Source organism: Herpailurus yagouaroundi, unplaced genomic scaffold, assembly GCF_014898765.1.
Source record: "Herpailurus yagouaroundi ecotype Mexico unplaced genomic scaffold, PumYag 201, whole genome shotgun sequence".
Classification (NCBI taxonomy): domain Eukaryota; kingdom Metazoa; phylum Chordata; class Mammalia; order Carnivora; family Felidae; genus Herpailurus; species Herpailurus yagouaroundi.
The window spans coordinates 7,371,127-7,397,758 of record NW_024412432.1 but is presented as its reverse complement, the minus strand read 5'-3'; the positions used below and the strand labels follow the sequence as shown (position 1 = coordinate 7,397,758).

General features: G+C 39.9%; 1 protein-coding gene across 3 annotated transcripts in view; it reads right to left on the bottom strand.

Moving 5' to 3' along the window:
- The window catches only part of RASEF (RAS and EF-hand domain containing), a 77,662-nt gene extending 74,555 nt beyond the window's left edge, over positions 1–3,107 (bottom strand). For all 3 annotated transcript variants that reach the window (XM_040450327.1, XM_040450329.1, XM_040450328.1), the window contains exon 1: positions 2,483–3,107. In XM_040450327.1, coding sequence (XP_040306261.1) covers positions 2,483–2,904 — 422 coding nt within the window. In that variant the 5' untranslated portion in view covers positions 2,905–3,107. The remainder of the gene's footprint in view (positions 1–2,482) is intronic.
- Between the last annotated feature and the right edge of the window lie 23,525 nt (positions 3,108–26,632).

The window sequence follows — 26,632 nt, the reverse complement described above, 5'->3', positions numbered from 1 at the left end:
ACATTTTGCCTTTAAAGGAGCCCAATATTCTTACATCTATATGTGTTCTTCTCAAACTAGGCATGAAAACCCCTTGGATAAGCATGGGATAAAGCCACCAGGCAAAATGGCACATCCTCCTACAGAAACAATGTTCCCACTGGAGGAAAATATAGTCTTTTATATTAAAATAAGCCATGACCTTTCTTATTGTTTCCTTATTTTTGAGAGAGAAAGAGAAAGCACGTGCAGGCACTAACTGGGGACAGGGACAGAGACGGAGAGAGACAGAAACAATCTTAAGCAAGTTCCACACTCAGCGCAGATCCCAATGACGGGCTTGATCCCATGATCCTGGGACCATGACCTGAGCCAAAATCAAGAGTCAGATGCTCTGACCACCCAGGCACAAAACTCAAGACTTCAAGGAAAGCTCCCGGTTATAGTAGTCCGTTGGACTGTCCTCTATGTATGGAATTTCTTGCAAAAAAAACCCTCTCACCTTTAAATGTTCTTTCATGAATTTTTTGAGAAATGTTTCACCTGCACTATAAATATCCTGAAGTCATGAACTACATTCCATACTTCTCTTTGTCCCCAGGGACCTAGGACAGTACCTAAGACAGTGCCTGGCACAAAATAAGCACTCAATAATGTTTGCAGAATTAATTTGGCTGAAATAATGCTGATGGCATTATCAATAACAAAAGAGTGTTATCACATTTGGATTAGAGGAACGGAAGGTGAACAGCTGTATGAGGAAAGTGGAATGGAAGCAATTCAATTTACCAAAAACAGTTAATGGCTGCCATGGTAACAATCAGATGCAGCAGCTCAGTTTAGTTCTTTTCCACTTGAACAAGTACAGGAAGACAAATATTGTACTTGTTAATCTCTAATCAGAAGGGGGTGGGGCTTAAAACAAGTCTACTGGTGACACTGGTGCCCATAAAATTTAATAACCTTTGAAGAGTTTGGAAATGATAATAACAATATCACCAATATTAAATCCTGGTTTCTATACTGATTCTAAGAAGATCATTCTAAATCACTTAATGGTTAAGTGTCATATATTTGCTGCTGAGAGTTCACAACTGTGAAAAGTAGATCCGCGTGTGGATAGAAAGCATGGCATGGGTTCACCTTTCCTTATTCCTAAAATTGTTACTTTTCATTAGGCAGACCTAAACCAAGTTACAGATAAGAGATAACGCAAAGAATACTGTTTATAGCAATGTTTACATTTTTCTACTTTCCTGGTAGAGCCATTGCATTTTGTAATGCATTGTAATTGTAAACTCATTTGTAAATAACAGAAAAATGGGTATCACACCCACTTTCTCTACACATCTGCCTCATACTGCTCTGAGTCACTCTCCATGCCTCACTTTCCAAACTGGAGGGAGGAGCTGGGCAGAGGAGGAAGTGGAACCCAGGTCTCCAGGTCTGCAGGTCCACGCTGTGAATGAGTGAGCCAGACCACTGTCCCCTCCCAGGGCTACTTGCTTCTCTGAGTCTTAAGTCTAAGATATGTGAATTGCCAGCCAGAATGACACCTTTCAGTTATTAATAAGGACAATCAGAGCTCCATAAGCTTTCAACCAAAAATCCAAACAGAGAGCAGAAATATACTTTTCACAGCATTCACGTGTTTGTAGTGCCAGAGGAAGAAGTGAAACTGGCAGCTCAAGATATACCATGGCAGGAAAGCAGGGACACATGCAAATTACTCTTGCATAAAACCTGAGTATCTTTCTTTCCCTGCCCTGCCCCTGCAGGCATTCCCTTAACCCCTAAGAAGTAAGTTAGTAACTTGATATTATTTCTGTCGGAGCCATAGGAGTAGAGAATTAATTGTATGATTTTATCATTTGATTCCATTGTATAAAACCAGTTTTTCAGTTCAACAATATCTGGGATCAAATCCCTGCTCTTTTATTAACTAGTCAAGTCCCTTAATATCTTACAGGTCTAAATTTCTGAGTCTTTAAGTTTCCCCAACAATCAGAAATAAGAAAACCCACTTCCCAGGGTTGTTGCAACAATTAAATGAACGAACTCTGTAAAATGCCTAGAACATAGTACGCATCAATGAATATGCGAATCCAGGAATATAAATGCCCAACATGTTTGATCTTCTATGTAGTTGTAAGAAAACAACAAATACAAAAACTACTTGTAGAGTATGCCGATCGCAGCGACGCTCCGGGGTGCAGCATGGAGGCCTTGGTAAAAAGTGCGATTAAATGTAGGGAGCGCTCCCAAACCCTTGCCTGGGAAGAAACTCTGGACCCTGCGGAATTCACTGTGACCCAGGTAATTAACAAAGTGCCCTGTGCAGGGCTCAGAAATGAGCAAGCAAAACTTTCTCCCCAAACCCGAACTCTGAACGCACTCCCGTTCTTCAACTCTAGGGGGTCTCGACTTGAAAAAGTTAGAGTCCGTGGACCCGGAATACAGGAAACACCATCCTCACCTTCGGCCCTCCAACCCACACACGCACCTGGGGATGAACTTGGCCTCTTCCCCGAGTCGCGCCTGGAAGTCCTGCCAAGCCTGGACCGGGCTCGCGCGACCCCAGGGTGCTGCCAGCGTCTCCGCAGCGTCCTCGTCGCCCTCGTCCTCCTCGCCGTCCGGCTCCACCTGGCCCGCGGTGGACGCGGGCTCCCGAGGCCCCCAGCCCCGGTGCCGCCCCCCGCGGCGGGCCCCGCGGAAGCCGCGCGCGAATTCCTGGAAGGTGATGGCGCCGTCCCGGTCGGCGTCTAGACGCTGGAACACGGCCTCGGCGTCTGCCGGCCGCACGCGCAGCTCCGCGCACAGCGCGCCGAACTCCTCGCGCTCTAGGCGCCCCGAGCGGTTCGCGTCGCAGGCAGCGAAGACGGAGCGCAAGCGGGCCAGCTCCTCCTGGTCCCCGTCCGCTTCCATCCCGCCCGGCGGGGACAGCCCAGACAGCTCCGGGGCGCAGTGCCCGCCGGGGCTGAGGTGACGGGCAGGAACTCCGGGGCCACCTGCTGCCGCCGGGAACCGCGGAGAGTTGGGCTCGTCCGGCTGGTTCGGCCACTTGCAGGAATGTCCGGACGGGGCGAGGCTCCTGGGCGGGCTGGGGGCGGCGCGCTTCGACGCTGGTCCCACGCGCTGCCCCTACCGGCCCAGGAGCAGTGTTAAGTGCGCCCCCCCCCAACTCCGCGCACCGCGCAGGCCCGCCCACCCGCCTGCAACTGAGCTCCGGGGACCGGCGGCCCTCACTTTCCGGGCCGGCCGGCTCCGCCCAGCCAGGTAGGAGGAGCGCACGGCTCCGGTTCCCACGCCTCCGAAACCCGCTCTGGTTTCCGCGCCAAGCTCCAGTCGGCGGAACCTGGGTTGGGGGGCTCTTGGGTTTAGGGGCCCGGCCGGAACCCTGGCACTAGAGTCCCCAGGCCCTTCCGCGTAAACACTGCTCAGGAAAGCCAAGAGCTGGCAGAGGTGTGCAAAGCTAACCGGACAAAAAGAGGAAAGGAAGATGGTGTAGGATTCCAAGTTGGTGAACGTTATGTGTATTTTTATTCTCTTGTAATTCCGGAAAATTGGTAAACTTCTGCATACACAAGTTTTTTGACAAAGTAAACTAGATGATTTACAGAAGACGCCGTTCTCTGTTTTTACCGGCTTTCCTTAACCCAGGTCCTTCCAATATTAAGGTACAACTGGTTAATACACACTAGAAATCACATAGATCTTCCAGATACCCACATCCAAGTAATTTTTTCTCAGTCCTTGTTTCCTCAACCTGAGAAAAAAGTAAAAACCGGGGCGTCTAGATGGCTCAGTCGGTTATGCATCCAACTTCTGCTCAAGTCCTTATCTCACCCTCAGTGAGTTCAAGGCTGTGTGGGGCTCAGTGCTGATAGCTCAGAGCCTGGAGCCTGCTTCAGATCCTGTGACCCCCCCCCCCCCCGCCCCCCGGCCCGTCCCTACCCTGCTAATGCTCTCTTTCTCTCTCTCTCTCAAAAAAAAAAAGATTTAATAACCCAAATCCTTTGGCAGGCAGCAGCATTTAAACAAAGACTGGGGTTGCTTTTTTCCTTTTTTTAAACAAATCTAATGGGAATTCTATATCCAAATGCATGTTACCCTTTGATCTTAAACACTTATTTCAACAATACTATTGTTTCTTTAATACTGACTGTTTAATGGGTACAAAATCTTTAAAATTCTGTCATTTTGATTTTTTTTTTAAATCTTGTCCTGTTTCCAAGAGACCCTCACTGTCTTATATGACTTATGCATATGTTCCCTTTGGTGATTCTAATAGCCTGTGAAAATGCATTTTGGTTATTCTTACTTTACTTACTTTGTCCATTTCCTCCATGCTTTACACGTTCTTTTATTTACTGCCAGTTCTTTTAGTTATGAGTCTGTATTTCCATTTTATCTCATTATGGATTTTCTTTATTGCTTATTACTTTGATTTTTTTATATGATTAAAATAAAGTAGGGGATTTGACTGACATTCCCTCAGGCTGGTGTTCTTAAACATAAAGCTAAGCGCTAACCCTCTGAGAAACTGTTAATTCTTGAATAGTACAATAAACAGGGTCAACACTCAGCATCTATCAAGCCGTAAATACCACTGATAATCGCCTTCTGTAAATTCAACTGGTAAATTATGAGAGGCATTCTATTAGAGGCCCCGGTCTTAGCAATCTAATTGCTAAGTGAATAGAGTTCCATACAAGTGGACAGCTGATACATTGAAATGAATTTTATCATCAGTGCAATATAAATTGTTATTGATTTTGAGTTTATGTTCTTTCCTGTTTAGTCTAAAGATTGATTTTTCCATATAAAGTAAAAAGTGGCTAGCTTGGTAATGCTTTTAAAGCTTTAGAAATATATGTATTAAACTGAATCTTTGAAGTATTATGATTATACTGTTAGCAATTACTAAATAGCTGTAGTTTTCAAAATAGATGAGTTAATATTCATAACTGCTTAGATAGAAGTGCTTTCTTGGAAACTCTTCATGCAACTTCATTCCTGAATTCCCTTGACCTTTGCACTCGGTTTATAAACACTTATATTTTTTGACCTGCTCTGCCCTTTCACTGAGTCTCTTCACTGAAGAATCATCAAGGAATACGGATTCTTCCGAATGCCTTGTGTACACATATTTTCATTTCCAGTGATAGTGATCTACTCCAGACCTACTACAAGTTATCTATCACTGCATAACAACACAACAGACACTTAGTGATTTAAAACAGCTACCATTTCATTTGTTCATAATTTCATTGTCATCAGCTTGGTCAGGGCTCAGGTAAATACTTTTTCTGCTGGCTTTCCTGGGATCATGTAGTCATGGTGGCTTCACTGTGGCTGCGTGGTGTTAGAAAGCCTCACTCCTGTCTGGCTGGAAGTTGGTGCTGGCTCTTAGCTGGACCATGTGTCTTCAGGAGGCTAGCATGGGCTTTGTTACATGGTGGCAGTGTTCCGAGAGAATAAGTCCCAATGCACAAATGCCTTTCCAGTCTCGGTTTGTGTCATGGTTGCTGATGTTACCTTGATCAAGGCAAGTCACATGGCAAGCCCTACATCAGTGTGGGAGGGGACTATGCAAGGGCACGGATACAGGGAGATGTGCTTTATTAGAGGCCCTTTATTACAATATACCATAGCTAGGGGACTGGGACAGCATTAATACATTTTCTCAGGTTCTTGTCCTGCTGTCCTTCTGTCCATTCTACATAGCCACAACTGGATAGTCCTTTTAAAATGCTAATTATTCTGTCATTCTAGAGCTCAGTTGTTCTCAAACTATGATAATTTTGTTGCCCAGGAGACATTGGGCAATGTCTGGAGACGTTTTTTGGTTGTCCAATTGTAAAGGGGGAGATGATACTAGCATCTAGTAGGTAGAGGCCACAGATACTGCTAAGCATCCTGTGATCCACAGGGCTAGTTTCCCATGACGAAGAATTATCTGGCCAAAAATATCAAGACGGATAAGAAAGTCTGCACACCCCCTCCAAAAAAAAGAAAGCTAGCTCATAAAGTCCCAGAGGTTCCCCAGTAAAAAGAGAACCAAGGGTAAATTCTTCATCTGGTCATTCATAGTCCTCTATCTACCTTTAATCTCTCACCAGGGCTCCTACAATCCCCAAATATGCCACCCTTGATTACATAACTAATGTTAATAGTGTCTTATTGTCATCACAAAATGTAAATATCAAACACCCTTTAGCTTTCCTCTCTTTGGTCTACCAAACCATTTCCCAGACTGAGTGGAAGAGTTGAATCTTGCTTTTCCTACCAAAGTTTCCACAATTTCACTGTGACCTGTCACTTACAAGGACATTGCTTAGTTTGTATCATGTCAGCTCAAATATGGTTTTATTTTTCAAGTTAAAATTGTAATCCACCTGGAATTTAATTTGGGTCAGGTGTGAGTGATTTGTAGATTTAACTTCACTATTGTTCTGGATTTCTACCTAGTGTCTCAACTCTCACTATCTCTTCCCCATGGATTGAAATGTCACTTTTAGCATATACTTAATTCTTCTATTTGGGTTTCTTTCTGGACTTTCTAGTCTGTTCTATCAAGAATCACTCACATTTTGAAAGGACTCTTCAGCTTCAAAAATATTCCTAAAGTTCCTATTGGATCGTTTTTTGTATTTTTTTTTCTTTTTTCTTTTTTTCTTCTTTTTTTTTTTTTAACGTTTATTTATTTTTGGGACAGAGAGAGACAGAGCATGAACAGGGGAGGGGCAGAGAGAGAGGGAGACACAGAATCGGAAACAGGCTCCAGGCACTGAGCCATCAGCCCAGAGCCCGACGCGGGGCTTGAACTCACGGACTGCGAGATCGTGACCTGGCTGAAGTCGGACGCTTAACCGACTGCGCCACCCAGGCACCCCTCGTCTTTTGTATTTTTAAGTGTTTGTTTATACATCAGTAAGTACATGGCAGAGAAGATCATGGAAAAGAGAAGGAGGCAGTGAAGCTTAGGACTTATCTGTGAGGCACAAGCACAAATTGATAATACATCTGAAACTGTCATGTAAATCAGTGAGAAAAAAAGTTGATGTATGGAAAGAGTAAGGAACCTCCTATGTATCTAAAATGTGAGATGCCTCTGCAAAGCCACTCAACAAGTTACTGAGGAATGCTTTTGAATATACCAGCAATATACTCAGGGGAAGGCCAGGGTTATATAATCTGTCTCTAATTTTTCAAGAAAGAGAGGGAAGAAAGAAATAGGAAGCATTTCTTTTCTATTTTAGTATCCAGAAACAGCTAGTGAGAAATTGGAGATAACAGAGCAACCTTTGAGAGCCAGTGAAGCAGTAGGTAAAGAGAGCTTGCCTGTATTTATCAGCATGACTTTGAGATAGATCGGCTTGCTCGGTGTCTGCTCAAGGATTTTAAAAATCAGAGATAATCTTGTTAGAGTGTGTTTCTCAAAACAGTGAAAAGATATTATTGTGAGCAAATACATTTCTAAAATACACACCAAAAAAATTGGAAAAGAATCCTATATCCGTTCTTGGATGAGATAAAGAAAGCTGTTTATACTTGTTTAATCTAAAATTTCCTAAATGTATTTGACTATGGAAGTAAGGTTTTTGGTTTTGTTTTGGTTCTGTTTCAATTTCTGAGGGCTCTCCACCAAGTTATCGATCTTGAGAACATACTTTGGGAAACCTCTCAATAGACAATGACCAGGGTGATGAATCATGAGAAATTCTCCCTTGCCACAGTATCAAAATTGGCCCAATTTCCTATAATGGGGAATGAGCCCCACCCCTTAACCTCCTCTTCACCCAGTAAATGGGAGAGGTTTTTAATGAAACCCTGTTGTTATCTATCCTATAGGATTTCCTTCAGGTACAAGAGCGTTCCTCAAAGTCACTTAACACTGCAGTTACTCTCAGAAAGATCCAGTAAGCCTGTTAAGATGGAACTAGATATCCAAGTAATGGCATACCACTGAGGGACCAATTAGTAGGTTCAGACAGTCTCTCAAACATATGCACCCTGCGAGACCTTGAGTCTTCATTCTCTCATGAATACTTGCCATGGCTTGCTGTTCCAAAGGAAGTTACAGGAAATTCTTGAAGATTTTACAAAAAAGAATGTGTCAGCAAATTTACATCGTAGTGACTTAATTAATCGTTATGTAAACTTGAAAAAAAAGAAAAGAATAATGTAACACCCATATACCAAGAAATTGCAAATGTGAACATTTTATCAGATCTATTTTTTTTTTTTAGAAAATATAGCATTACAGAACCAGTTGAACATCTTCTTTGATTGTATATTGTTTCTGTAATCAGTATACAGCATTGTTGTGTGTGTGTATGTGGCAGTTAACAGGCTTTGGTAGGTCTTTCATTATAAAAAAATTAAATATCTCTATAATGCTCTAAATAGTATAAACACATTTCACAAACCAGAGCAAGGTAGACCATTCGGTACTAGAATTGGGTGAGAAGTGTTGAGTTTCAAACTTCTGATCCCATTTTTTGATGACCAAGCAAAGCTCATATGTCATTTTCCCACATTAAAAAAAACTGTCTCGGGGCGCCTGGGTGGCGCAGTTGGTTACGCGTCCGACTTCAGCCAGGTCACGATCTCGCGGTTCGTGAGTTCGAGCCCCGCGTCAGGCTCTGGGCTGATGGCTCAGAGCCTGAAGCCTGTTTCCGATTCTGTGTCTCCCTCTCTCTCTCTGCCCCTCCCCCGTTCATGCTCTGTCTCTCTCTGTCCCCAAAAAAATAAATAAACGTTGAAAAAAAAATAAAAAATAAAAAAAAAAACTGTCTCATACGTACATCTTGTTTCACTCACTCGAGACAAAAGTTTGCATTTTATATTATACATCCAGGTAATGGAAAGAGAAATTCAGTGCAGTGAAAATACATCCATCTCAGTTCAAATTTTGGACAGTAAAAAAAAAAAGGCCAACTGTGATAAACAGAACTGTCCAACAGCCCCCAAATTCCCATTCACTGCTGTATATGTTCCATATAATCCCTTCTTTTTCACAGTGAGCAGATCTTATGAATATGATAGGATAATCACCCTTGTGATTACATTATGTTATATAAGACTGGGCAGTCTGGAGTGAGATTCTCCTGCTCATATTGAAGAAGTAGCCGCCATGTCGTGACAGGACTCCATGGCTAGGGCCTCAGAGATTAGATTTTAGGTGATTAGTCTTTTCTAGAGTTTCATGTAAATAGAATCATTCAGCATGTACTCTAACATGCCTGGCTTCTTTTGCTCAGCATAATTATTTTAGGTTCATCCATATTGTTTCATATTTCAGTAATTCATTCCTTTCTGGTAATGCATAGGATTGCATTATACAAATACACCACATTGTGTTTTATCCATTATTTTGATGATTGATATTTGGGATAGTTCCAGATTTTGACTATTATGAATAAAGCTGCTGTAACTATCCCTGTACAAATCTTTGTAAGAAGAAACATAGGTGTCCATTTCCCTTGGGTAAATTCCTAGGAGTGAGATTTCTGGATCACGTGGTAGGTTTATGTTGAACTTTACAAGCAACTGACTAAGTGTTTTCCAAAGTGATTGGAATTTTACATTCCCACCAGCAGTATAAGAGAGTTCTATTTGCTCCATATTCTTGCCAACCCTTAATGCTATCAGTCTTTTCAAATTTAGCCGTTCTATGGGATGTGTACTCGTATCCCATTGTGCTTTTACTTTGGATTTCTCGGGGCACCTGGTTGGCTCAGTCAGTTAAGCAGCTGACTTCAGCTCAGGTCATGAGCTCACAGCTTGTGGGTTCAAGCCCCATGTCGGGCTCTGTGCTGACAGCTCAGAGCCTGGAGCCTGCTTTGGCTTCTGTGTCTCCCTCTCTCTCTCTCTGCCCCTCTCCCACTCACACTCTGTCTCTCTCTCTCAAAAATAAACGTTGAAAAAGCATTTTTTAAATTTGCATTTCTCTGATGACTGTGATATTGCATAACTTTTCATATGCTTATCACCCATTCTTGTATCTTCTTTAATGAAATGTCTGTTCAGATCATGTGCCCATTTTTTATTAGGTTGCCATCTTACTGAGTTGTACATGTTCTTTCTGTGTTCTGGAAACAAGTCCTCTGTCATTTAAATGTACTTTGAAAATCTTCTCCCATTCTGTGCTTTGCCTTTTCGTTTTCTTGATGGTGTCTTTTGAAGGGCAGATGGTTTTAGTTTTGATAAAATCCAATGTATCAATATTGTATTTTGTATTTATATTTTTGTGACCCATCCAACAAACCTCTATCTACCTAGAGTTGCAAAGATATTTATGTTTCCTTCTAGAAATATAGATTTCTCATTTACTGTTGCATCTATGATCCATTTCAAGTTAATTTTGTGTACGGGATGAGTTTAAAGTTGAAGTTTATTTCTTCCTATATGGACATCCAGGTCTTCCAGCACTACTTTTTGAAAAAAGTATCCTCTCCCCATTGAATCACCTTTGTCAGAAATCAAATGACCATACATGTGTGGGTCTATTTCTGGACTTTTTATCCTATCCTATTGGTTTGTACATTTACCCTTTCACCAATACCATATGGTCTTGATCACATTGCAAGTCTCAAAATCAAGTAGTATAAGTGGTCTGGCTTTGTTATTCTTTTTCAAAATTGTTTTGGATATTCCTGGTCTTAGGGATTTCTATATAAATTTTAAGATCAGTTTTTCAATTTATACATATATATCTGGCATTGTGATTGTGTTTGAATCTTGTAAGTCAATTTTAGGATAACTGATATCTGAATATTAAGTCTTCCTATCACAGAATATGATATATCTCTTGTTTATTTGTTGCCAGCATATAAAATGCAATTGATTTTGGAATTATCACAAACTTGTATTCTGAGACCTTGCTAAATTCACTAATTAGTTCTGGTCACTGTTTGGTAGAATTCTTAGCATTTTCTCCATATGCTATGCTTCTTCTATGGGAATAAGAGGATAGTTTTACTTCTTCGTTTCCAATTTGTATGTGTTTTTTTTCCTTACTTTATTGCACTGGTTTGTACTTCTAGTACAATGTAGAATTACAGTAGTAAGAACAGATCTCGTTGCTTTGTACCTAATCACAGGGGGGAATCATTCACTCTTCCACTGTTAATTATAATGTTAACTGTAGGGTTTTTTTTTTTTTTTTGTAGATGTTCTTTATAGGGCTTAGGAATTTTTCCTCTATTTCTACATTGCTGAAAATATTTATCATGGGTGGATTTTACATTTTGTTAGATGCATCCAGCATCTACTTAGATGATAGTGGTTTTTTGTTCTCCTTTATCTTGTTAATGTGATGTCTTATATTGATGAATTTTCCAATTCTAACCCAACTTTTACTTTCATAGGGCTTCAGGGACTCTTCACATGGTCTGTCCCTCAAGATAGTTGGACTTCTTACATGGTACCTCAGGACTCCCAAGAATGAGCGTTCAAAGAGTCTTGGGCCAAAGCTGCAAGCCTTCTTTCATCTAGCCTTAGAAGTCTTAGAATGTTAGTTCAGCCACCTTCTATTCACCAAGCTAATCACTAAGGCCAACCCAGACTCAAAGGAAAGGTAAGTAGTCCCCATCTCGCAATAAGAGTCCTCACCATGCAATCATATTTCATCCTTTACATATCCTTCACGAGGTTAGACTTCCAAATTTTAGAGACAAGAAAATTAAATCTCAGACAAAGTGATCACAGGACTAAAATCACACAGCTACTAAAACTAGCATTCAAACCCAGATCATCTTATTCAAGTTTGCTGCATGTTTCCCCCCATAGTGCAAGTAGCAAATGCTATCTTGCTCTGCCCCATCCCCTTAGATTCCCCTGGGCATGTTCACAGCCAGCCCCTGTGTCACATATTGGAGGACTGCCCTCAGGCTGCTAGAGTTTGCTTGGCTTGTGTGTCTAGAGAGCTGTAGGTGCCTGGGAAATTTGTATCTTCTCTGAAAGTAGTGGTGTTCAAGGCCCCTCACTCTCTATGTAGAACAGCTCCGAGTTGACCTGCACAACCTTCAGCATTGGGACGGAGACAAAGTCACCCACTGGGTGACACTGCTTGGTGTCAGTGTTGCACCGTTGCTTATCCTCCTTCCCTTCACAGTTCTACCCACCCCACTTCCCTCGACTTCCACATGCGCATGAATCCTCATCCCAGGGGCCAGGTAACCCAGCCAAAGCTATGCACAACTACTTCCCTGGCATGAAATACTCTCTATAGAGACTCAAGTCAAAGGGCATGGCCTTGTCTGGAGTTTGTGAAAGGATCCTGTGGGATAAATGGGCTCCTCGGATGCCACCACAACGCCCTGACACAAATCCTAAAGAAATCAACACATTTGGCATTGCTGTATTACATATAAAACAATGGTGCATACAATTAAATATGTATGAGATATGAAAGAGAAAATATCCCTCCCAGAAGGTTGGGATTGCAATTAATTAAATACATCATAAATTATAATTATACATCATAAATGAATAATACAAGCAAGAAAAATACCAATATTTAAAATTTTGTACTTTTTTACTTTATTATTACGGGGGGTATAATTGTGTGGCATACAAAAGTGTATTATTTTTGATGAGATGCCAGCACTTCACATGGAATTATTCCTTGATTATCTATCTCCACCTTAGCTCAAAAATAATTTATATCTCACTTTAAGTGGGAAAATTTTCTGGGCATATTTTACTTCAAATATTTTCATTGACTATTACTAGAAATTCTATTTTCCTGAAAACATTAGCATGTAAGGGCAGAAGTGTCATGAAATACTTTGACTCTTTTGTAAGCCTCTTTTATTTTACACAGGTCAGAAGTGATGGTGCAGCCATAAAAATGGAGAATTTTCAACCTAAAAAAAGGAAAAGACAAGACCCCAGATTATGTGGAGTGAATAAGTGGAACCTATATCCTAAGCATGGTAAGCACATGAAAAGTCTTTAAAATAACCTTGACTGGTACTTTATGTTTCTCAAGGGGAAAGATAGCATCAAATTTGAGAATAACAAGTACATTTTAAAAATCTGTCACATTAGTGAGGAATAGTAAGAATATCTGAAGTTGAAGACCAGCTGCATTCTGAAGGAAAGGGTGTGTTCAGTTCTACTGGGACACTTACTGTCCATAAATAAAGTTTTATTGGAACACAGTCATGCCTGTTCACTTTCATGCTTCAAGGGCACAGCTGAGGAGTTGCAACAAACACATATGACCTGCAAAGCCCAAAATATTTATTCTCTTGCCCTTTACAGAAAAATGTTTCCAACCCTGCTCTACATGAAGAAGTGAGGGAAGGACACGTTTCACGTATTCTCATAGCACAAGTTAACGTAATGCACTGGCAAAGAAGCTCCTTCTTGTCAAACTACTCCTCTACCTTTATGCCTCTAAACATTCCTCAGATCCAATAAAAACATATTTCAACAGACAGGAAAACAGAAGTGTAGTCATCACAAGGGAACAGTAGTAGCATGAAGGAAGAATGGAAATTCTATTGATGGTGACTTACTTAAAATTTTTCATTAAATTTTTTTAATGTTTATTTTTTTTTTAATTTTTTTAACGTTTTTATTTATTTTTGAGACAGAGAGAGACAGAGCATGAACGGGGGAGGGACAGAGAGAGAGGGAGAATCAGAAGCAGGCTCCAGGCTCTAGGCCATCAGCCCAGAGCCCGATGCGGGGCTCGAACTCATGGACCGTGAGATCGTGACCTGAGCTGAAGTCGGATGCTCAACCGACTGAGCCACCCAGGCGCCCCTTAATGTTTATTTTTGAGAGAGAGAGAGAGACAGAGACAGAGCACAAGCAGGAAGGGGCAGAGAGAGAGGCAGACACAGAATCCAAAGCAGGCTTCAGCCTCTGAGCTGTCATCACAGAGCCAACAGAAGGCTTGAACCCATGAATCATGAGATCATGACCTGAGCCGAAGTTGGACGCTTAACTGACTGAGCCACCCAGGTGCCCCTACATTTTTTTTTTATTAGAGAGAATGAGAAAGAGAACACAAGCAGGAGAGAGGGGCAGAAGGAGAGAGAGAGACAGAGAGAGAGAAAGAGAGAATCCCAAGCAGAGTCAGTGCTCAGCACAGAGCCCGACCCAAGGTTCGATCCCATGACCGTAGGATCATGACCTGAGCCAAAATGGAGTCTGACACTCAACTGACTGAGCCACCCAGGTGCCCCTAACATTTTTTTAACATTTTTTAAAATAAAGGAACACGGGAGCGCCTGGGTGGTGCAGTCGGTTAAGCGTCCGACTTCAGCCAGGTCACGATCTCGCGGTCCGTGAGTTCGAGCCCCGCGTCGGGCTCTGGGCTGATGGCTCAGAGCCTGGAGCCTGTTTCCGATTCTGTGTCTCCCTCTCTCTCTGCCCCTCCCCCGTTCATGCTCTGTCTCTCTCTGTCCCAAAAATAAATAAACGTTGAAAAAAAAATTAAAAAAAAAAAAATAAAGGAACACGGACCAACCAGAATCTTGTGCCATTGTCTGGTTTGTCTCATTGTTAAGGTTTTCAGTTTCTCAGTATTTTAGAAGAATCCTATGATAGATTCTTCTTAGAATTACCAGGCATCATTTTAGAAGGCAAAAGGGCCATATTTTATGGTGCTTTCCATTTTTCCTTCCCTTCCAGAAATTCCAGCTTAACATTTAGTGTTAAACTGTGGCACTCACCTTAACCTCAGTTACATTTCTCCTTTTTCTCCACCTGGTTTCTGATCATTTTTTAATATAATTTTGAATTGTTGAGAGGTGTGCTTGTGTGTGCACATGTGTGTGTGTGTATGTGTGCACTTAGCTATAAAAAAGTCTCAAAGCCTTTTGGAAAGTAGGCAGGACTTAAAATTAGGAATAATTAGGAATAATTATAAATACCTATTAGGCAGTTGTGTGCATTTTAATGTTGGCAATATTGGAATGATAATCATGTCAATATTTCCTTTAATTTACCACTTGTTTTAGAGCTGCTTAGGACAGGCTTAACTTTTCCCCAAACTTGTATTCTAACAAAAGACAGATCATGTCTTAAGACCACAATGGATTTCTTCCTAAGAAAGCCTATGAATTTGATCTCAAATGCTCAAAAATTACTTTTAGCTCCAGGGAATGCAATGTGTGCATTGTTAGATCAGAGATACATTTACATTCATCCAAAATAATGGAGAAATTTACATTTCTATGTGATATGAAAGTAGTTCCCGATTTTATAATACAAGATGTTAAAATATTAATCTTTTTGTAGACTAAGAAAGATTAAAGCTCCTGTTCCCAAAAGTACAAAGTGAGACAAACTAGATCAGTCAGATAGAGATCTATAAAATTCTAAAACCATTCCTATTCCTTTGGAAAGCATTATGTAATTCAGTATTCAAATGATGAGATACTCAAATAAGGCTCTTTTCACCAATACCCTGGAGTCTCGGCTTAGCAGTGAACTAGGACACTAATTTTTTTACTAATGTAGTAATTGGAAATACAGAATCAGGATTTGTAACGTTGTTGCATGTATTCTTTAATTTGAAAATCTTTAATATTAACGAAGATGGGTGAATAAAGTAAAAAGTAAGAGGTCACATTTGCAATGAGATAGTGGAAGAAAACAGAATTCTCTGCCAACCAACATATTTGTTGAGAATACCATTTCTTTAGAGATGATTTATTAAAATAATGTAGATTCCATTATATCTTTTAAGGTCCCAACTCACATCTCCTAGTAATAAATTAGTTAATATTTTATAAGATATTACAATCCGCACACCAGATTTCCTCAGGCTGTTCCATTATTTTGTTTGTTTCAAAACCTGAAAAGTTCCAGGGCTCCATACAGAAATATTTGTTCTAGGGATTCCCCCATTTGTTCTATGGATTCCTCTATTTCCTGAAAGATTAATTCCTTACAAAAAATCTTAGATTTCATTCAAAAAGCTCAGATTTCATGGACTAGACTATGATTAACCAAATAGTTCTTGAAATATGGGACATATGAAATGGTAATTTCAACTCTGATAACTCCTCGAATATTTTTCTTTCCCTGGCTTGTATATCGTTCTGGTAAATGGTGTTCCAAGGACAGAGGCCAACATAAAAACTGAAAGGTATCTAAGTTTTTCTAAGTATTTTTTCCTGAGCTTTTTAATGACTACTAAAGTACAAAGGAACTAATATAATTTTTGCAATAAGAGAGGTCATGAAAACTTGGTTTAGTCTTAAATAAAGTTACCAGAAGCTATTTTCTGGGAAATATTTAATGATTGCTAGAACTCTGTGTCAATAAAATGATAACAACCCTGGGAATTTATAAATAAGCATAAACCAGTGCACAGCTCATATCAAGTTTCCTCTTTATTTTATGATGACATTTAAGACTGAAAGAGACACAGTGGGCAAAAATCAATATTCTCTTACCGTCTACAGTTTTTGCAAAGTTTTTTAACCACATCCAGGGTGACATTCTTGCAGAAACTGAGTTTCACACATTCCAAACTAATGTGACAATAATTAGCCAATGAACAAACTCTGGAAAGGAAAAAGAGAATAAAAAGTTATTAGAATAGATAGTTAAATGCACTTTTTACAAAGTTTTCAAAAATTCAGCCCTCAAATTTACCTTGGCCCTGCAAGTCCACTAACCCTACCCTATCCCTCCTCACCTCCTGGTCCTGCCCTCCCAACCAGGCTGAGACTCCAAAAAGAACTCCCTGAAAAAAGGACACACAATGAACACACCTAATAAAATTTCCAGACCAAAACCAAACAAAAACAGTAAAGATGACAGGAACAAAGATCTAAAGATGTAGATTTTACTTTGAGATTCTTAGAGAAATGGTAATAGTAGATAAGTCCAGAGAGTGTTATCATTTTGATGCGTATTTAATAATAATGAAGTAGGGGCGCCTGGGTGGCGCAGTCGGTTAAGCGTCCGACTTCAGCCAGGTCACGATCTTGTGGTCCGTGAGTTCGAGCCCCGCATCGGGCTCTGGGCTGATGGCTCAGAGCCTGGAGCCTGTTTCCGATTCTGTGTCTCCCTCTCTCTCTGCCCCTCGCCCGTTCATGCTCTGTCTCTCTCTGTCCCAAAAATAAATAAACATTGGAAAAAATAATAATAATGAAGTAAAAGTAATTACTATGTTAACATCTGACACCAGAATTACTCCCAGAAGCGAACCATCTTTGGGATAATGTTAGACTTGTCAAGGAAAGAATCTGCAGGACAGCACATGATAGTTCTGCCACTTTTCAGGGACAGGGATGGGCTTTTCTTCCCCCTGATATGTGGGTAAAGAAGACCATTGAGGGGAGAGAGATAGAAGGTAGAAAAACAGAGAGAAGGGCTGTTGCTGTGACCCTTGAGGATTAGTGAAAGTGATGTAGGCCCTTCTTAGGGTTCCCTGAAACATTTCTCCTGACTTTTGCTCACAGATGAGCTCAAAGAAGAGGCTGAGTTACTGTTGTCCATGTGAGAGGGAGCAGGACCCCAAAAGGCAAGACAAGAGGGAACGTGAGGGTATAAGTCTCCCCCAGAATTTGTCAAAATCATGGGCATAGAATTTTGACAACCTCAAGATGTTTACCTAGATCTTGGGAGTAAAAAGGCCTCTTCTAGGACAAGGGATCCCTGTATACCATAAATCACTAGTTCTCAAAGGATGGCTCCTAGACCAGCAGCATCAGCATCACCTAGGTGCCTGGATGGCTCAGTCAGTTGAGCGTCTGACTTCGGCTTAGGTCATGACCTCACGGTTCATGGGTTTGAGCCCCACATCGGGCTCTGTGCTAACAGCTCAGATCCTGGAGACTGCTTGGGATTCTGTGTCTCCCTCTCTCTCTCTGCCACTCACCTGTTTGCACTCTGTCTCTCTCTCTCAAAAATAAATAAACATTTAAAAAATAAAAAATAAAAAATAAAAGAAATTCGGGTGGGGAGTGGCACAAGGGCTTCACTCCTGACCCACTGAGTCAGAAACTATAGGGGTGGGGCTCCCAGTCTGTGTTTTAACAAGTCTTCCTGGTGATACTGATGCACATAAACATTGAGAATCACCGACCTTCGTTGAACAATGGTTCACAGCCTTGGCCACATATCAGATGCATCTTTGACATGATTAGCAAATGCTGATGCCAGGGAATCATTCTCAGTGATTCTACCAACCTAAACAAATTATACTTCTAAGAAACAAACTGTTGAGAATAAGTCTATAAAGTCAAAAATCTCTGGTAAGCAGCACTTTTAATTGACCTTATCACCGGGTTTCCTAAAAATAGTAATTCTGATTTAATAGAATCCATGTTCAGTATTTATGGCCTCCAAAAGCATTAATTCTTCTTTCCATTTCAACCTTTCCTGTTAGTCCAGTTACCAGGTTTTCATAGAAAAATTGGGTGGGGGGGGGCAGCTGTAGGAAGGCAGGTAAGAGCAGAGAATAGCAAGAAGGAAGGCAAGTTAGGGCAAGTAGGTTGTAGCAAACATATTTCCACTTACCCAGAACTATTGCACAAATGGGACAATCATCAATGTCAGAAACAGAAGATGGTCTCGTATAGATATGGCCATGCCAACATTAAAGACAAAGTAAATTTCAAACTTAAATCCTAAGTGTTATCATCTTTGCTCTCCAGATATAGACCCGGATGGTATGTGTGGCCTATATGCACTATCAAAGATGACGTGGGTTGGAGATTGTGAGCGTTTCACATAGCACACCATGGAGAGTGCTCCTGATGTTAACAAGGGCAAGGAAAAGCTTCTGTAGACTGTCCTTGAAATATTTCTCCAGGTTTCATAATGGTGAGAGCAATATACATATAAAACCTCTAATTTCTGTCCTTGCATTTCAAATGGACTTTTCTTTAGTTTCCAATTAATAACAAAAATTGGAGGACTTTAAATGTCATGATGATATCCATAAATACTGAAATTCTGATATCTCTTTGGATTCCACTGAGTGATTAGGCCAGTGCTATCGAAGAACTAAGTCTCCCCTATAATAATTATGAAAATTCAAAATTCTTCATAGTGGGTTTATTCAAATTGAGTAATGATAATTTTTGCTTTCTTTTTAATAATACACTATTGAGAGAAAAAATAAACACCCCAAATAAGGAACATGAGTTTAGGTCTAGTGAATAATACTTATTATTTGAATGAAGAAAAGTTTAATGGTATTTATAAACAAATAATAGTGTCTAACACAGAGTGCTTTTCATGTGCCAGGCCCCTAAATCTTTTCCTGTGTTAACTCACTTAATCCCCACAAGGCTCCTGAGACAGGAGCCATTATTTTTATCTTCATGCTACTGATGAGGAAACTGAGGCACAAAGAGGTTTAAGTGTTGTACCCAGCCAATAAAAGAGCTGGGGTTTAGGCCACAGAATTGGGCTCCAAAGTCCATGCTATATCAATCTTACCTCTGCAATGAAAGAAAAGATTCAGACTACTTTCACAAGAATTAAATGGGTGTTTTCCTGAACACTTCGGTGAAAAATCTTATTGCTTCACAGGAAGAAAGTAATCTGCCTCTCATTCTTGATAGTCTATTTGTGAATGAGTGGGCAAGACTCTGTTTGATAATTGTTCTTGATCATTTCTGGCCCAAACCTTGAGGATAATATAAAAACCCCATGATTGCACCCCAGGATACAGACACAGGTTTCTGTTGAGTGTTTTCATGAGCACAAGAATGGTGTCCCACATCTTCTTCTAAGCAAACAAATTCACTTATGTGAGGAAGGCAATGTATGGACAGGTTTTATATTGCTGGAAATGTTTCTTTCTCAGATTCTTCAACCACCATTGGAAGTACCCATCACTTTTAGAGTAGATCATTCTTTTCTCTTATAATTGAATAAATCCTGCTAAAATAGGCTCTACTGTAGAGGTACCCATGCTCTAAGAGTTGCAGTAAAACAATGAGACACAGAGTGTCTAGGTGCCTGTCATATATTTACTTACTTGGTCACTGCTCTATAAATTAAGCTACTGAAGTACTGGCTTGGGTGCAACAAAGAATGCAATGTAACTGGTTTTGAATTCACATTTGAATTAATTGAATATTTTATTTAAGATGTGGAAGTAAAATATAAAAGGAACGTACTGAGGAGGCATGAAACAGATAATCCTGTAAGAGTGCCAGGAGAGCCAACAAAAATGGGGATGTTGCCATAGTTACCAAGAAACACACACACACACACACACACACACACACACACAGCCTACAATCTCCATGTCAGTAAGATATTGAAAATAAGCAAAATAAGCTCTTAGGTCTGGGGTCATTCTCTCCTCTGTACTTTAATTAGTACGATCTTGGCCTTTGGAGACACGCCAGAATGAAAAAAATGTCTTCAATTCTGCCTGTTAGTAAGTTTCATCCTTATGAAACTCACTCTGAAGCCTCTGTTGCATATTAGTGTAATTAGAGACATAGTATCCTTCTAAAATGAAGATAGTCTCCTAATTAGGGCATTGACCAGAGCTGTCTATCATTCATGTAGGCCCACCACCAGAGGTAAGACAGGAGAGACTATGGTTCTAGCTGAATCACCCTTTTGTTAGTTCCACATCACAAAGGAGCTACTTTTGTCTCATAAACAAAAATCAGTAGAAGTGGGACAGTGGCTTATCATTAGCTCCACCATACCATATATTCACTTTTTTCTTCATTATGTCTCAGTCAGACATTTGTAAGTGAAATTCAAACACGTACAGTAAGCTGATCAATGGGATGATGAGTCCAGTCTTTATCCAGGCATTTCTAGGTGAAAGACAAATGAAAGAAAGGCAGAGAGAGAGAGGCAATTTCCATCTGTAACTTGGCTTAATCATAAATAACAAATGGGGCCTAAAGGAAAAGTAGGCTTCAAGGCTATAATGAAGTAAATTCATGATGTCTTCCTTTCTATTTGCTTTGACTGATTTTTCTCATAGAAAAATCTGTAGGACTCTGACAAGTGTCCTCTGTCAATCAACTGCTGCAAAGTATGAAGTAGATCATGGATAGAAGTGTAATTAGAAAGAGGGATAATAGGGGCGCCTGGGTGGCGCAGTCGGTTGAGCGTCCGACTTCAGCCAGGTCACGATCTCGCGGTCCGTGAGTTCGAGCCCCGCGTCGGGCTCTGGGCTGATGGCTCGGAGCCTGGAGCCTGTTTCCGATTCTGTGTCTCCCTCTCTCTGCCCCTCCCCTGTTCATGCTCTCTCTCTGTCCCAAAAATAAATAAACATTGAAAAAAAAAAAGAAAGAGGGATAATATTCATGAAGTTGCAAAGAGGAGAGGAAGCATGTCAGTGCTGTAAATCTTTTCTAAGTGCTTATTTAAATTTTAGTTAACCTACAGTGCAGGAGTAGAATTGGTTTCAGGAGTAGAATTCAGTGATTCCTCACTTACATACAACACCCAGTGCTCATCACAAGTGCCTTCCTTAGTATCCATCACCCATCTAGCCCATCCCCCCTCCCCACCTCCCTCCATCAACCCTCGGTTTGTTCTTATTATTAAGAGTCTCTTGGGGGCGCCTGGGTGGCTCAGTCAGTTGAGCGTCTGACTTCGGCTCAGGTCATGATCTCACGGTCTGTGAGTTCGAGCCTCGCGTCGGGCTCCGTGCTGACAGCTCAGAACCTGGATCCTGCTTCAGATTCTGTGTCCCCTCTCTCTCTGACCCTCCCCCATTCATGCTCTGTCTCTGTCTCAAAAATAAATAAGCCTTAAAAAAATTTTTTTTAAAAGAGTCTCTTATGGTTTGCTTCCCTCTCTCTTTTTCTCCCCCTTCCCCTACGTTCATCTATTTTGTTTCTTAAATTCCATGTATGAGTGAAATCATATGGTATTTGTCTTTCTCTGCCTGACTAAATCACTTAGAAGTTCTGTAAATTTAATGGAAGTGTGTGGACCCAGTGATCTGCAAGTAAACAGACATATATCTGTATGTACTACAGATAATACATCTGTAGTAAATGAATGAAAAATTCCTGGGTACTTTGAATTCTATCTATTCCATATGACCCTATTTTTTCCATTCAGACCCATTTATATATATATATATATATATATGTGTGTGTGTGTGTGTGTGTGTGTGTGTGTGTGTATGCAGGTTCACAGGAAGAAACCAAGTATAATCTTTATATATTTCTTCCAGAACATCAATGAGCCACACCCTAAAACACCACCTTACAACAAGTGAGTTCCATAAAAAGGGCTTTGTGTGACTTTCCCAGATTGATACATGATCGTTTCATATATTGTCTTTAATCAGAGATTTTCAAGTTTAACAGATGTTGGGGGCACCTGGGTGGCTTAGTCGGTTAAGTGTCCAACTTCGGCTCAGGTCATGGTCTCACGATTCATGAGTTCAAGCCCCACATGGGCTCTGTGCTGATAGCTCAGAGCCTGGAGGCTGCTTCAGATTCTGTGTCTCCTCTCTCTCTGCTCCTCCCTCACTCACATTCTCTCTCTCTCTCTCTCTCTCTCTCTCTCAAAAATAAATATACGCTAAAAATAAAAATAAAGTAAAAATAAAAATAAAATTTAAAAAACAAATTTTGACCAGACTTATTGTGGAGATAATTTTGCAATATATACAAATATTGAATCATTATGCTGTATGCCTGAAACTAATATACTGTTATTTATCAATGATATCTCAATAAAAAATTTAATAATAAGAGTGCCTGAGGTGGCTCAATCAGTTGAGCATCCAACTTCAGCTTGGGTCATGATCTCGCAGTTTGTGGGTTCAAGCCCTGCATCAGGCTCTGTGCTGACAGCTCAGAGCCTGGAGCCTGCTTTGGATTCTGTGTCTCCCTCTCTCTCTGACCCTCTCCTGCTTATGCTCTGTGTTTCTCTCTCTCAAAAATAAATAAACATTTTTTAAAAATTAATAATAAATAACTCAAGCAGTTTAGCTCTAGAAAAATAGAACTGTATGTGTTTATTATTGTAACATATTGTAAAGTATGTATATTTTGTACATATTCATGTATTCTACTTTAAAATGTATGCAATATATCAGGAAAACCTAAGAGAATCAACTGGAAAGCTTTTCATAAAATGGTATACTTGGACAAATTCCCACAAAATTTTTTAAAAACCAAGAATTAATACCATAATATCTATAAAGATTTATTATACATCTATGAAGATATATGTTTCAATAGTAAAGAGGGGCAAAAAAAAACCCCACACATACACACACACAAAAATAAAAAATACATCAAGAAATGCAAAATGCCATTATGAATATTAATAAAAACTTAATGTCAAGAATCAGCAGCAAAACAAATCAAAATAAGATATGCCCTCCATAATTTGGCTATGTATGTGACGGAGCACTGAGGTTTCCAGTGGTGCTGCAAAACAGGCACTTCTATATGCTGCTGTTGGAAGAATATACTGTACAGTGTTTTGGAGAGCAATTCAGAATATTCACTAGAAAGCCTTAAAAATGTTAATTTCATAACTTTTTGAACTAGCAATTCTATTTTTAGGGTTTATACCAATGAAATAATCAAAGATGCAAATATTTGGGTATAACGATATTTTTTACTGTGTTATTTTTCATAAGTAAAATTAGAAGCAATCTATATGCCCAATAATAAGATAATATTTAAATTAATTATATCACATTTATGTAAGGGGATATCAAGCAAACATCAGAATAGTGTTTTTGGAAAGATGATGGTTAATTAGAAGATGGCATAACTTTACATGGAAATGCAACAGACACAAGACTGTATTTATGAGATGATTCATATTTAAGTGTATTGTAATAGTGACATATCTTGATTTTACTATGATAAACTAAAAATGTTTTATTTTGAAGATCCTAAGACAGCGGTTAGAATACTTTCTCTTAAGGGGCAGATAGTAAATATTTGAGGTTTTGCAGGTTTTAATTTGTAGTTAATCACAGGCTAACAAGTAAAATCAAAGATATCATATAGGCTTTTTATATAAGCATTTAAAATATAACTAAAGTTGTAAAAAAAACATTTTTAGCTTGCAGGTCATTAAAACAACAACAACAACAGGCAGCTGGCTACAATTTTTCAAGCCCCCTCTTACATTAACAAACTTGCAAAGTTCTTCTTAAGTTCTTTCTGGCTTACTATGTCTTATTCAGCAAGTGGAACTATTAACAACACCTGCCCTAAGCACATTGCTGGACTGTGGTGTCTGATTTGTAGGGAAGCTTTTGGCAAATATAACCTGTTTTTTAAAAAATCACAATATGGAAGAACTTGTTCTCTCCTGGACTTCCTTTTCCTCCCTTCTGCCCACCTAAATCCTCCCAATGCTTCAAGGATTATCTGAAGTATTTTTTCCAGAAGTCACCACACTCTTAAGGCTACAGAAATCTCTTCTTCAGAGGATGTGTATGGCATTTATTTTTTCTCAAAATTAGGTGAGAAGTACCTTGGAGGAGATACTTGTCTTGGATACTGTTTGCTATCCCTCACTGCAAACAGCTCACCTAATTATTTTGAATTTATTATATATTTAAAATGATCCATTAAACTAAATGACAGGAACTGCATTGTTGCATCTATTCCAGGAATATTCAGCTTTGTGATTCTAGGGAATGAAGACTTAACCACAAAGCAATCTTTTACTTGACAAATTTTAAAGATATGTACCAGTAATGGCAAATAGGTACAAGAACATTATTTGATTTTACCAGGAAAGTAAAATTGCTTCCAGTAAAGGCACAGCCATCACTATGCCCTCCTGCTTCACTACAAACTGAGAACAGTAATAGTAGTCATATCTAGAAGCTGGAGAATCCATTGACTTCTTATAATCATTAGGAAGTTGATTCTCTATAAGTTTGCTTATTCTGAACTGTTATTATTTTATAGATATAAAATGTCAGTTTTCATGATATTAAATAATTTAAGCATCATTTAAAATGTTGCAGAACTTCCAACAGTAATTATTGGTGTGCATGTGACCCTTCACATTGCGTACATTCCAAACCAATACCCCCTCTATGTTTATTTCAACATTTTTATTTTTTAAAATATTTTCAGGTATCTTTGGCAAACAAGATGCTTTAAGCAACCAGGTGGGTAGAGCTTACCCACTAATGACCTTGTGGCATACTAAATGTACTAGGTGTTATGAGGGATGTAAAGAAGTAGAATCAATCTCTTAAAATCATATTTTTACAAGATGACCATTCAGAGCTCAAGAACATCTTTGTTAAAATATACATCCACAAAAGTGACCAGACGTGATGTGTGGGCTTGGGCAGCAACTGTCCAGAGGTCGTCAGTGTCCTACTTAGTAAGTGGAAATAATAATACCAGCCCTGAACACTTGCCATGTGTGTTAGTTGTATGATGCATCATAAATTACTCCCAAACTTAGAAGCTTAAAATAATAACCATGTATTATCTCTGTTTCTCTGGGCCAGGAATCCAAATGCAGCTTAGCTGAGTGGTTCTGGCTTAAGGTGCCTCATGAGATTGTAGTCAAGCTGTTGGGAGGGCTATAGTCTCATCTAAAGGCTTGGCTGAGGGAACATTTGCTTCCAAGCTCATTCACATTGGTTGTTGGCACATTGCTGTTGTTCCCTTCTGGCTATTGGCCAGAGAATTTAGTTCTTCACCATGTGGACTTCTCCCTAGATTGCCTGAGTGTCCTTATGATATGACAGCTGGCTTTCCACACAAGAAATAATAAGAGAGGTAAAGAGACAGAAAAACAGAGAGAAAGCTGCCCCAGATAGAAGTCTCAGTCTTTTATCACCTATTCTCAGATGTGAGATGCTATCACCTCTGCTGTGTTCTGTTGATCTCGCAGACCAATGCTAATACAGTGTTGGAAGGGACTACTTAGGGCATGAATTCCAGGAGCTGGGAATCATTGGGGGCTACCTTGGGAGCTGGCTACTACAATGGTAGAATATTATCTATCTAATATTAACTGTGATTGAATATTAAGTGTCACTAATACAGGTATTTTGTTACATCCCTTGACTTGTTTGGGGCCCAGAAATGCAATAAGAAACAGTAGATATATCTGACCAATAAGGGGCAGGCATTGCAGTAGAAGCAAAATTAGAGAGAAACATTGAAGACAAAAATGAAAAGAAGGCACCCTACTATGGACTGAATCATAACCGCCCACCCAATTCATATATTGAATCACTACTCCCAATGAGATGGTATTTAGAGACGGGGTCTTTGGGAGGTAAATAGGTTCAGATTAGGTCATGAGGATGAGGCCTTCATAATAGGATTAGTGCTCTTATAAGAAGAGACTCCAGAGAGCTTGCTTGCTCTCCCCCCACCTCATCATATGAGAATACAGCACAAAGGCAGGCATCTGCAAGCCAGGAAGAGAGAGTTTTCAGCAGAACCCAATTCTGCTACACTGATCTTGAACTTTCCAGCCTCTAAGACTGTGAGAAATAAAATTAGGTTGTTCAAGCCACCCAATCTATGGTATGTTGTTATGGTAGCCCAAGCAAACTATGCACACCCTAAGTTAGCAGTAGGTTAGCCTATGCTAAGCTATACTATAAGGCCAGAGTGTCATAAGGGAGCAGTGGTTCTGAATATACCATTTATATATGTGCATGTGTGCGTGTGTGTAGATAGATAGATACATAATATATTACATATATTACATATGT